Source organism: Lactuca saligna, chromosome 3, assembly GCF_052625555.1.
Source record: "Lactuca saligna cultivar CGN05327 chromosome 3, ASM5262555v1, whole genome shotgun sequence".
Taxonomy (NCBI): domain Eukaryota; kingdom Viridiplantae; phylum Streptophyta; class Magnoliopsida; order Asterales; family Asteraceae; genus Lactuca; species Lactuca saligna.
Genome location: NC_136419.1, coordinates 17770212 through 17783752, shown reverse-complemented (window position 1 = coordinate 17783752; position 13541 = coordinate 17770212). Strand labels below are relative to the sequence as shown.

Genomic DNA, 13541 nt, shown 5'->3' with positions numbered 1-13541 from the left:
TTGATGTTTTCCCATTGAAAAAAACTCATAAAGTTTCTCCCTACATGCCGGGTCGTTGAGAATTACCCGAAGATCTTCTAATTACATAATAAATAACAATATATATATAAACTTATAAGTTAAATTATCAAACACTATAAAGAAAAAACCCTACCAAAGTTCATTGCTATTTCTTGTACTTAAATATAATAAATACCAAAAGTACATTGTTATTTCTTGCACTAGGAACATAAACACAATTACCAAATTAACATGCATTTGTTGATCATGATATAGATATATGATACTTTCAAATTAAATTGTCTACTTTTTTGTGCTAAAGAACCTTAAATACAAGAAATACCAAATTACACTATTATTTCTTCCACTTTGGACAAAATCAACACAATTACCAAATCAACATGAATTTATTGATACCAAAGTACATTGTTATCTCTTGCACTTGGCACAAAAAACTAATTTGCATTACTATTTCTTGCACTTAGGATAAAAAACAAATTACCAAAGCTTTTAGCAAATAATCACCCCAAACCAAAATTACCAAATCAACATGCATTTATTGAAATTAAATAGTCTTGTTTTACCTGTGATGGATGTAACTGTGGTGGTGGTTGCGATGGTTGTGCAATTGGCGGGATAACAAAAGGTTTTCGACCTATGCCTATGATATGACCACGCTGTTTACCTAATACTCTCTCGAAACATGCTCTTTCTTCAGCGGGTGTTAAATATCTTTCACCTTCTGACCCTTACGTTTGTTCTAAGAGCTTTTGCACTAACCGATTATATGTTTTCCAAAAATGATTAACAATTAAGTATAAATAAACACTTAGTTATATGATCAAAATTATAATTAAATACTTATGTATTGTTGCTCCGCTATATCAGTAGCAAATATACCATTCTTATCGGTACAAGCATTGCAGAATGTTTTAACATTCTCCAGGTTCTGTTTAACATTAAAAATTAGATTATATTTCAGATAAATAATTACATATATCGTATGTTACCTTTTTATAGCAAGTACTGTTATACAAACTTGACCCCACGATTCACTGATCTTTGCAGTTCAAGGACTTTTTTGTTTCTTGTCGAAGCAGTTAGGTGTTCATCCGTTTGGAAATACTCTACAACTTTCCTCTAATTATCAACATTCATATCATTTGGGGGTGGCTAATGCTCTCATGATATCCAAAACCCTCAAACTCTCAAAAAATATGCTTTTGCGTCCGCTTTATGCTCTCTAAAACCTTTTAACAAAGTCGCTTCAAAACTTTCTAACATCCTAGTAGCCTCTGGATCCTGGGAAATTCTATCAAAATCAAACTTTGTCTACAAAATAATAATAATGATAATAATAATAATAATAATATAGCTAAGTAAAAACCAGTCATAATTAACCATATAAAATATTGTTATATAAATAATTTACCCTTAAATGTTGTTTTACTATATCTTTTAATGTGAGTGAAACTTTTTTTTCAAGTTCTTTTATCAAAAGGGTCTATCCACCACATTATTTTCCTAGTTTTACGTGCAAACATGTCTTTTGACTCTCCTACGGGATCATGTGTCATATCCCTATCATAATCAATGTCAATTTATTTGCCTTATTATTTAAAAGCGCATTTTCGACTTTAATGTTTTTCACTTTTCCTCTAACTCTCCTGTGTGGCACAGCTACAAATGTAGTTAAAAGTTATTAGAAACGGTATTTTATAATAACCGAATAAAAATAGTAAATAAAAATTCATAATAAGACTTACCACTCTGCACATGCTGACCAACACCTCTACCGCCTAGGAGAGGTGGGTCCTAAGCTCCATCTCCCACATGTCCACGACCCATAACAACAACCATGGTGTACAAAAACAAGATTTATATCGATGCCATTACCTAAAACATTATAAGATATACAGATACAATTTCAATATAAATACACATTACATAGGAATAAATATTTCTATTTAAACTAGGAATCCAAATAAAGTTTCTATTACAAATACGCATTACATAAGAACTATTCTAATCAAGATCTTCCTCATATCCATCAGTGTCTTCTTCAGTATCATAATCATAATCGTTCTCATCATAATCAGTCTCACAATCAAAAACATCATTGACTCTACCGGTTGGCGGAGGAACTTCATTTGCACTCTCTACCTCAACAACGACTCTAGGAATGTTTTGAAAGTACATGTTGAAATCGATAGAAAAAATAGAGCATTGAATGAAGACATATTTTGAACTATGTCAACATTGTCAACATTTTCATTTGAGTCATTCTCAACATTTTGGATAGAGTCAATGTAAACAAGTTGGACACGATCATCATTCGATGGTAGATCCCAAATATTTCGATGATTAACATGCTCAACGACACACCGATGGTTATTATTTTGGTTTTTTCAAAAAGGCTCTCAGATGTAGAACACTTGTTTGGCTTGTGAAGCATACATGAGTTGATCATCTTTGTATGCTTTGTGTTGTTACAATTCTGACCACTTGACCGGTTAACGAGGTTACATGCTGACGTGACATGATGACGTGTCAGTTTTGATGACGTGTCATGCTGACATGATATGTCGATGTGTCAAAATTGATTTTTTTTTCTCACCAAAAACACAAAGTTTTCATTTTGTTTTTCGATTTTGACACTAAGTTTAATTTTTTTCTTTCAACTTTGATACTATGTTTTTTTGTTCCAAATCGAACATCATTTTTTCCAATTTTGTTCACTATTGACAATTTTCTGTTTGAAATCGTATAAATATTTTTTTAATACATTTAAACCGTATATATATATATATATATATATATATATATATATATATATATATATATATATATTTCATTTAAAAACCATAGTTTTATACAAATACAGTTTTTTTTACACTCAAGCCATAGTTTTATATATAAATATGTATTAGTTATATAAAAATTATATTTTATATTAAATATGCAACTTTAAAATGTGTTTGGAGGCGTGTAGTCGATCAAAACTAGGATATCAAGTTTGCAACCCATCAAATTTTTACATCTTATTAGAAGCTTATTGTTAGTTTGGTTCTCATGATATAACTAATGCTTTGAATGTAAGAAAAAAAACACCTTGTATTTAAACAAAAATGTGGTTTTTAAACGAAAAAAATATGTTTATACGGTTTAAAATGTAATAAAAAAGTTATATTTATACGGTTTCAAATAGAAAATAGACAAAATTAAATAAAATTTGATAAATGATGTTCGATTGGAACAAAAAAACATAGTATCAAAATTGAAATAAAAAATTAAACTTAGTATCAAAATCGAAAAAAAAAAAGTGAAAACTTAGTGTTTTTGTGGAAAAAAATCAATTTTGACACGTCAGCATATGATGTCAGCATGCCACGTCATCAAAACTGACACATCATCATGCCACGTCAGCATGTAACCTGGTTAACCGGTCAAGTGGTCAGAATTGTAACAAATTGGAAAACACAGTGTCAAAATTGACACAAAAAACATACGGTGTCAAAATCGAATTTCTATGTAAAAAGAGTGTTTTTTGTGCCATTTACCCTAAAAAATACACACCGGTGAAAGAAACGAAGAAAGAAACAGGGACACCCAAGGGTTGCCACCCTTAACCACCTACCGGTGACCCCTCACCTTCGTGAACCACCACAAACGGCCACTCTCTATCCCCCTCTTGTATTGTAAAATCGATTGCACCACCCACCCTTCACGTTTTCTGTTTTCCTTCTCCTTTCACTACCAAGAACAACCACCACCAACGAGTGGTGGTGGTCTTGTTGTTGTGATCACCGAACATCAATAGGAACCACCTCTTCTCACCATTTTTTCTAATCAACAACAACTCAAACACACCCTTTGACCACTGCAACCTCCCCTCTATCTCCCTTTCTTATTTTTTCATATGACAATAGCCCCACCAGAGGTGGCATCTGATGGGTTTTATACAAACAATCCTATGTGTGCATGCAACCCTAGATACAGATCTATGTTTTCACTATTAGATACACAACATTATGAACACATGAAGAACCCTAGCATGCTCCTAGAAATTTCGAAATTCATGACGGAGAGTGGATTACATACCTCTTGTTGCTATGTTGTAATAACAACTTAAATCTTGAATCTTCTTGCATGTCTTTGAAAGCAAGTACCACAAGTGTAGTACCTCTAATGACTCACAAACACCAAGAGCAAATGGAGAGGCAAGAGAGAGAGAGGGGGGGGGGGAGGAGGCAGAAAATCGGCTCTAGGAACTTCTAGGATCAAGTGGCCGATTTTCCTAAGCCAAGGGGTCCTTATATAGGTGTAGGGATTAGGGTTTCAGTCCTTATCCTTATCTGGTTGCTTGCCCACCAAGCAGCCCATAAATAAGTCCAGAAGCCTTATCATGGACGAATTCTAAGGCCTTATCCCCTTGAATTCGTCTGCCTTATCCCACAGGGCATCCTTTGCCCTACTTTGCAACTATCACATAATTACAATTCATCCCCCTAGTTTAGTTAACTTATTTTAATCATAAAATTAATTCTTAATTAATTCTTGATCAATGTTAACTAAATAAATATGATTTCTCTTTTAATTTATTATTCTTATAATATATTAATAAACCATAATAACCTCTTTCTCTATCATTTCTCCAATCAAGTTACTTTGGTGAAGACAACCCAAAAGGACCATGTACAACCGGGTCAAGTACTTACCAAATATGGTTACTAGCTTAGACACTAATCCAACAACATTAACCTCACAAGAACCACTGGTTGCCACCCCGTCTTTCCCCCCATGACGACGATCAAACACCAACCCTCACTATGAGATCTTGACAAATGAAAACGATTTGTTTCCTATTGCTATCTGTAACGTCCGCAAATTCGAGCTAGTCAAATTAGAGGCAATAGGGGTCGAAAACGACTTTTCGACAAAATATTATTTAGAATAAATAATCTTAACCAAGTTGTAGAGTATGTCACAAGGTTTCCGTACATATAAAGAACATCGAAATCCGAGTTATAACGAAGAAGTTATGACTCGTCGAAGTTTCGCGACGGAACCGGCACGGCACCGGGAAGCGTAAATAGTGAATTTATGATAGGACGAGATTTAGCCTTAGCGGTCTAAACAAAATTCGTATAATGTGTTAAACTAAGAACATCAATAAAAAGAACGCCCAAATCTGACTTTATATGAAGAAGTTATGATTTTTCGAAGTTTCGGACTAGCAGTATACAACCCGGAATTTGAATATTAGATCGAGCAGTTTTTGGCCTACACGAACTAAACGGGAATCGAAGATCTCGTTAAGAGTAGCGTAACGAGAAAAAGATGGGCGAAAACGGACGTCGGATGAAGAAGTTATGAGAATTTAACGGACCAATCATGTCCCGGCCTGTTAATAATATAAAATTTAAAATTGAGCCAAAATTAGCCGATGAAGTCTAAACGAAAGTTGTAGAGTACATTCCCACCTTCGTGTGGATATAAAGAACGTAAAAAACGGAGCTCGTATGCGAAAGTTACGATTTTTAGAAGTTGAGAGTGAAATTTGCGAAGTCTGTTGCTAAATCGATGACGTGGCATGATATGGACCGTTGCTTGCTGATCACACATCGCATCCGATGATCGCCACGAAGTCTCGCTTACGCCCAACGTCCGAAGCTGAGTACGCGCCGCGTACAGCTGCCACCCTCGGTCCACAAGAAACCGCGTAACTCCAGCCGATGTCCGACACGTGTCTCGTACGAAGCCATCTGGTAGCCCAATGCGAACTACGCCCAACGTACCTCGGAACTATGCCCTGCGTAACCGAGGCTGCTGAGGCTATAAATAGAAGCGAGGGTTGCCGACCAAAACACACCATTTCTCATTTTCTCTCTAAAATACTTTCTCTCTCTAGCTCCCAAACCACCCCTAAGCCCTAGGAAAAATACCTAGCACCCGAGGGAAGCCCCGAGGCTCCCACAGTCCCGAGAAAAAAGAGCCTTTCGGTTTCGAAACGTTGCTCTAATTAAGTTCCGGTTTTCGATAAAATTTGATGTAAGTGTGCTACGCTTACGCAAATTTTAATATAGCTTTCAAATAATTATAGGAATGTTATTAAGTCCTTAAAATAATTATTTGGCTATAATTATGAGTTATATTGAGTGTTATTAACGCTTATATAATAATAATAATGGTCAGACTAACTAAATTGCCGCGGTTATCGTTAGACTGAACCCTAGTGGTATTGGTACTAGGTTTTATCGAAGGAAAGTTGTTTTGAGAATATCGAAGCGCTGTCCGAGTGCTGAGTCGCCACTTTTCAGGTGAGTGCATAGTCCCTTTCATCTTACACACAGACAAGAAGTATTTTAATATAAATTACGTGATGTGTGTGCATATTATCTGAATACTTGCTGTCTATGCTGGGTGAAAGATTTTTATACATGTTTTAAATGATTTAAACTGTATATGTATTTTATATCTACAAAATGTGTTGGGTAAAACATGGGTAGGTGAAATAGTTGTTTTGTGATAACACGATGGGAGACATCAATGTTGTCAGTGATCCAGTCATCTAGTGGAGTATAGATGATGATCATGGGCGATACTAGACGGTCCGGTGGAACGCTAGTAAACTCGTAACCTGTAGGTGTTTTTGAACTAGGTGCTCATTAGGTATTTTGAACTGAGTGTGTTCACTACGTATCTTTGAACTGAGTGTGTTCACTAGGTATTTTGAACTAAGTGTGTTCACTAGTTACTTTTGAACTAAGTGTTTACCAAATGTTTTGGACTACGTGTTCACCAGATATATTCTATAAGCCTTGGTAATGATGGACTTCGTGTCGATTCCTTAGGATGATCCTTAGGGATAAATAAACGAGGAATAGATGATTGCCTGATTCTTAGGGTAGATCCTTAAGACTAAAGAAGATAATGAGGATGGGTAATTGGGTTGATTGTTTGATTGTTTAAACATAATAATTATATTATTGTGGGTTGAAAACCTTATGTACTCACCAGGTTTCCCAACCTGACCCACTCATTTTATTTATATCACAGGTGTTGATACGAAGTCACTTTACACTGAGAGATTTAAAGAGATGTAGATCACTAGTGTAAATAAATGTAGGTTCTGTTTATGCTTATGTTTCTGTATTAACGATGACATCCCAAACGTTTTGAAATGAATAAAATACGTTTCTTCGAAAATGTTTTAATAACGTATTTATCATGTTTTTCTGGGAACAAATTCCGCAACATTTTTATTAAAAGAAGTACTCTGATTTTTATAAAGCATAAACAAAAATCAGTCTTTTCTGACCGTGAAAATGAGGATGTCACACTATCAATCAAAAGCATAAAGCATAATCCAAAACAATTTGTAACTGTTGCATACACCAACTGTTTGACAGATTGCTCCAAAGAATAATAATCTTCTAAAATGTTGTTTTTTGATTGGATTTGTTGTACATATTGTAAACCCAAATGTGCATATCGACGCTCTGCAACATCACACAATAAGCCATAGGAGGGGAGGTGGAGAGGTTGGTAGAAAAACGGAGAAGAAAGGGAGGGAAAGGGTAAATCGAAAACAACACAACATAAGGAGGTTCGTGGGTTTGCTCAGCAACCGAGGGGAGGTGGAGAGGTTGACAACCGATATTTCTCGTCCTCGACTGTTAGCTCATCTTACCGGAGTTGTGGCTTCGAGGAAAGCAGGAGTCGAGCAAAACAATAAGAGAGAGAGAGAGAGAGAGAGAGAGAGAGTTTTTTTTTCATTTTATTATAAAAACAAGAAAATAAATAAAAGAAATTAAAATATAATTATTTAAGGGGCATATTAATCATTTTAGGTGGGATGTAGACCAAAAATACAAAAAAAAAAAAATACAACTATAGGGACCAAAACCACACAAGATATCTAGAATTGAACCAGTTGTGCACCAACATTTCGTTTTGGACCAAAACTACAGGATTTTACCAACCACAGGGACCATTTTTGCAATTTTGTATTGTTAATAAAAAAAAATGGACATTATATTCCGGTTGTTTGGGACAGGCCCGACTTCATATTTATGAGTTTGCTTTGATATCTTACAAGGCAGAACAAGCTTCAGGTCATGACAATAGTGATTTTCTAATATGCATTGTTAGATGTTGACGTTAAAAATGTGTTAGGAGTTTGGTTGGTAAGAATGGAATGGAATAAAATAGATATTTAGATAAAAAAAAAATCAAATATTTATTGTTCTATTTCCCATTTGATATTGTAATTAGAACATTGAGATTAATAGGTTGGTTTTCAAGTGGAAGAAGTTGTACAAGTGGAAAGGTTATGCGTTGATAAAAAGAAGTCTAATTAATTGGATTATTAAAGTAACGTTATAAAAAGTATGATTTTTGTTGGTATTTTTGAACATTCAGATTTAAATGCTTGGTTTTCATGTGCAGAAAGCTACACAAATGAAAAAGGATCGGATGACACAATTTGTATTGTTGTTGAGTATCTCCTACCGGAAAAGACTAATATACCCTTGCCGCCTCCAAAGATGGTTGAAAAGAAAGTCCTGAAGTCCATATTTAGGAAAAGGAATACCCAACTCTCATGTTATCTCAAATCAATGATCTGCATTCAGTTCCATTTCATAATATTAGAGTTGGTCTAAACGCAATAACTAGCAATGTATTTTCCTTGAAACATAACATTTTTTTCAAAAACAATATCATTAGTCATACATTTTAAAGGTTCAAGAATTTATTTTACAATGGCAATTGGCAAGTACAACCCAAGAAGCTCTTCTTTGAGCATCATTAATATCAAATACACACATATTTATATAACTTTGAAAGGTTAAATTAGTCACGCACTTAAGCTTCATTTCAACATCTAATTTGTCGCCTTGTTACATAATTAAAAAGTATATAACTTAGCTGATCTCAGGTAATATTTCTGACCTCCTAGGCTCCTACTTGATTCAAGATTTGCCTTCCAGGGCAAAAAAAAAAAAAAAAAAAAAAAACACACTACAACTACCACAAATATCATAATTCTTTTTCGGATTTTTACCTTGTATATATGGCTTCAAGATTTTCTAGTATTTGAAGACAAAAGCCCCATTTGTGTAGTAAGCTGTTGCACTTGAGACCTCGAACACTCACTACTTTCCGAAGATTTGCTATCAACACCATTCATGACATCATCCACTGGGCCCAGGCCCGGGCCCGCGTCCATGTCATCAACCGTGTCAACCTCCGGGCTGCCCTCAATATACTGCTCCCAAGACGGGTCATACGCGGTCAGATATTTCTCCATTTCGATCAGCAAATTATTGTCCCATTCTACATCCACATCAGGCGAAAACCCCCCAATTTCTAACTGAAGCTTCTCATCCACCATGTTCTGTGTTTCAGGATACAGTCCGGGCACCATTTCTTGCAACTGTGACAGTTCGGGTAGTTCGGGCAGTTCGGGCAGCTGTTGACCATCCGCTAGCGGACTCTGATTTGTTGCAATGAGATTGGAATTTGGTTCTAGAGGTGCGGATACTACACCGGTGACTGATGGTAGATAGGGTTGACCGGAGGCTGGTGGTGGGTTGACTTCTTGGAGAGTTACCCCTGAAGTGAAAGGACCTAAACGTGGTGATGCAGTGTCTAGTTTCATGATCTGTTTAAGCATTGCTTGTGCAGCATCATTCATCATTGGTTGATATTTAACAATTCTTCCATCGGATGAATTGTCTGAAATGACCCTGTCTTCTTCTTTATACCTTCTTTTTTTATTCCCTTCTGTTATTAACTTTGTGCTTTCGTTTTGTTGTTGTACAAAATGTGCTAAGAATCCAGGGCTGTTGACTGCTTTTGCTAAAAATGACATCATCTGTTGTTGCCTTTGTTCCATGCCTTGAAGGCGTTGCACCATTGATTGCATTTGGTTGTCTGTGCTTTGTTGTTGTTGTCTTAATCTCACGAGTTCTTGCATCAGGACGTTTTTGTCTCTTTTTAGCCTTTCTACTTCTTCTTCTAGACCGAATTTTCCGACTTCAACGCATGCACTTACAGAGGTGGTTTGTTGGTGGGGCTGTGGCGGTGGTTGGTGGTGGCCGGAGGTGGATTTCCGGCGGACGATGGTTTTGAGTAGGTGTTTTTGGCCTCGTAAGAATCCTTCGTTTGCAAATTCCCATCGATCAGGGTCGACTTTTCGAAACCCCTGTTTGGAAACACCTCAAAAGAAAGAATAGAATGACGATCAAACTTATGAAATAGGGTTATAATAAATATATAGCAGGTGAAAGAGAAATGAAGCCAACATTATCTAATCAATGTTTTAGGGCTGCTATGGCTTTATACAGATATGAGTATATCGCTCCAACTAACAAAAAGGTAACCAAAAAGGATTGAGTGCATTTTTCCGATTATGGTATGAAAATGACAATTGGAAGGTGACAATCTCAGACTAATTCAACCTATAAGATCCACTGAAAATCCAACATAAACAACAGAAGTGCAGACTGATACTCAAGAATATAATCTGACAACCAGTCAACCAGAAAGATCAATCTGAAAATGGGAAAATTTGCAGATTGAGGTTTACAAATCTGTTAAGATATAATCATGAACATATATACATGAAAAGTGATTGAAGTTTACGAATCTGTTAACATATAATCATTTACCGCAATTAGAAACATAACCAATCGAATACAGAGCAATCAGAGAATCATGTCAACAGTAACTTGAAATTCAATAAGAAGGGAAACAGGATGATACATAAGTGTTAAGCTGTCGAACAAAGCTGGAGAAGTTATTGTGCTTGAAGTATTTGGGCAAAAGGTCTTTAGCGAACTCGGGCGGGTCCCAGACGACGAAGCTGTTATTCGTAGCACTCCAAGAAACAACCTTATCGGTAGCAGGATCATCCACCATATCGTAAGTCTTGACCAAGAAGGGCGGTGGAGCATTGACACTGGACATCGGAGGCGGTGCAGGCGGTGGAGCAGCAGTACCGCCATCTGGTGCGGATGCGGCAGCATTACTATAGCTACGAGCTTCCATGGCGATGGATGTTGTGTCCAATTTAGGGATGTGAGAGCGCCATTAACGGAATTTAAAAACCCTAGATTAAAAATTGTACTGGAAGTATGGAGAAACTATGGAAAAAGAAAATGATGATTAGATCTTTAGATGGGTCGATGAAAGGGGGACACGGATCGCAAGTTGGTTTTTTTTATTAATATCTTTTTGTTATAGACAGATAAATAATGACCTGAAATCACTTGGACCTATTTTCAAGATATCAACCTTCACATCCAAAACAAACTAAAATTAGGATAAATTTTAGGGATAATATAAAGGTTTGCAAAATCGAGATTTAATGTAAATTTGTTTTAGGTTTGAAAAATTGTGATTGTAAAATCGAATGGGAATTATAAAAGTGTACCAATGAAATATTGCTAGTGTTAGTTTTAATTAGTTTTCATTGGGGTATCCAAACAAATCCAAAAAACAATATAAAATATGAAGATTTTGTTTTTTTGGTTAATTATCTAACATCAATTATGTATGCACTTTTCAAAACATCACATTTAATCAAAACTAGCATAGCCAAAAACATTATATATACAATATGACTATTCATTATTTTTTTTTTTTTTTTTTTGTGAATTATTGGACTATTTTGTTTATGTTACTAATGTGCTAAATTGTTAATGGCTGAACTATCATTGTTAAAATGAAATTAAAAAAAATAATAAATGACAAGTATATTTAGTTATTTACAAATCATGAAATTATATTTCATGCTTATCTCTTTTAAGTAATTCATTTTTGAAACATCAACAACTCAAGTATATTAATCGTAGCTCAACTATATTAATCGTTGCTTTATGTTTGTTGTTTTCTTTTAGAGTTTTGGAATTATACTCATTTAATTATATAATTAAATGAGAATGAAAGTTGATGGGAAACAAAATATTATAGGTAGAATCGGAATGTTTACGACTTTACGATTCCACAGTTTGATTTTACGATTCTACTATGATTATACCAAAAAATGAGTTTGCTAAGATAGGAATCTAAACATAGATGTGGGATCGTAGAATCATGCATTTCTACGATCAAAATCACATTTTTAATAACATTAGATAATATCATTATAGCCTATCAAACTAATCATTTTTTGTTTAAAAGGTACTTCATGTTATTTTTTGTCTTTATAAATGAATAAACTTGATTTGTATGTGTTAAAAATGTCAATATTCAAAATATGAAGAGGTTAGCCGGTTATCTGAATCTAGTTGGCATCAGATGGTCGTTTGTTTAGAGAAAAAAAACTCTTAAATTAAAATAAAAAAAGAAAAATAAAATTCAAAATCTTGAACATCTTCAATTTCGACCACCATGGATGTAATAGAGTCTTTGCCAAATCGTTCTCCTTTTTTTGAACGACTGAAAGATATTAGAAAACAAAAGTGCCTCTAACAAGAAAGTAGAAGAAAAAGTACAATTACACTAGAAAGGCATTGGGACATTACATTTTTTATTCCTAGACTTGTACCAAGAAAAAGAAAGATACCTAATAGAATCAAAAAATGTTTGTCTTCGATACTTATTTCCTCCAAAAACCACATCATTCCGATAACACCATAACACCCAAAGCATAGAAATTATAATCAGATCCACCATTTTCTTCTTACCACGCGATAAAGGCTGTGAATCCAACCACAAAAAACTCTGAGAGGTCGATGTCATAGGCACAGATAATCGTACCAACCATCTGAAGATATTATGCCATATTTGAGTAGCTAGGTCGCAAAACAGGAACAAATGAGAAGTAGTTTCTGAATCTCCATTACAAACAGGGCAAGTAATCAAAGGAACATCAATTCATTTATCAACTAGAGATTGTCTAACAGGAAACCGATTTAACATCAACCTCCAAATGAAAATATTGGCTTTTCTAGGCCCAAAAGTGTTCCATCTAGTTTTGAAAACTGAAATAGGAAGAAAAAAAGTCATCAAGAGCTTTCCTAACATCAACAACCAAGAAGACTCACATGTTATTCAAACTCCAGCTCCACGAATCTGCATGGTATTTAATGGTAACATTCTCAACCAGAGAGTCTAATTCCATGAGTTAATAAGATTTTGACCCTCCCCTTATGTCACGCCTCCACTCCCACTGCCAACCACCCTCATGCCTACGATTTAAGATGAAACAATCTTTATTCAGGTCTAAAGAGAAAAGACGTGGGAATCTTTGACATATTTCCAATCCAGATATCATACTAAAAGCAGATCGAGCAACTCACCAAGAACCCAAATATTTGCACTATGAGGGATAACACCTGCCACATGAATATAATTAAGTGATTTCAATATCCTGGCCCACACACCCGCATCTATGACCCATGGAATCACCAAAACGAATCCCATTGTGTTTATTATGGACCGATTTAATGACTTTAACCCACAATGAACCCTTATCAGTAAGATATCCCAATCACCATTTTAGACAAGAGCATGATTAAAATTCTTCAGGC

At 35.1% G+C, this 13541-nt stretch overlaps 1 protein-coding gene and 1 long non-coding RNA gene across 2 annotated transcripts; both read right to left on the bottom strand.

The window, feature by feature from the left end:
* Positions 1 to 8340: 8340 nt before the first annotated feature.
* LOC145034613 (heat shock factor protein HSF8-like) lies at positions 8341 to 11212 on the bottom strand. Its single transcript, XM_078983058.1, has 3 exons — positions 10771 to 11212; positions 9068 to 10210; positions 8341 to 8626 (listed from the first exon to the last, which is right to left on the bottom strand). The coding sequence occupies exons 1-2, from the start codon at positions 11053 to 11055 to the stop codon at positions 9083 to 9085; spliced, it is 1413 nt and encodes a 470-aa protein (XP_078839184.1). The 5' UTR covers positions 11056 to 11212; the 3' UTR covers positions 8341 to 8626; positions 9068 to 9082.
* Positions 11213 to 12488: 1276 nt separating this feature from the next.
* On the bottom strand, positions 12489 to 13338 carry LOC145033431 (uncharacterized). The gene is made up of 2 exons (XR_013677545.1): positions 13056 to 13338; positions 12489 to 12992 (listed from the first exon to the last, which is right to left on the bottom strand). It is a non-coding gene; the product is annotated as an uncharacterized LOC145033431 (long non-coding RNA).
* Positions 13339 to 13541: the final 203 nt, after the last annotated feature.

Excerpts from the sequence above, each read along its gene's own strand:
- LOC145034613 (XM_078983058.1), bottom strand. The coding sequence starts at position 11,055 with ATGGAAGCTCGTAGCTATAGTAATGCTGCCGCATCCGCACCAGATGGC. Across the intron at positions 10,211-10,770 it reads TTCGACAGCTTAACACTTAT|GGGTTTCGAAAAGTCGACCC; the intron begins GTATCATCCTGT and ends GTTTCCAAACAG.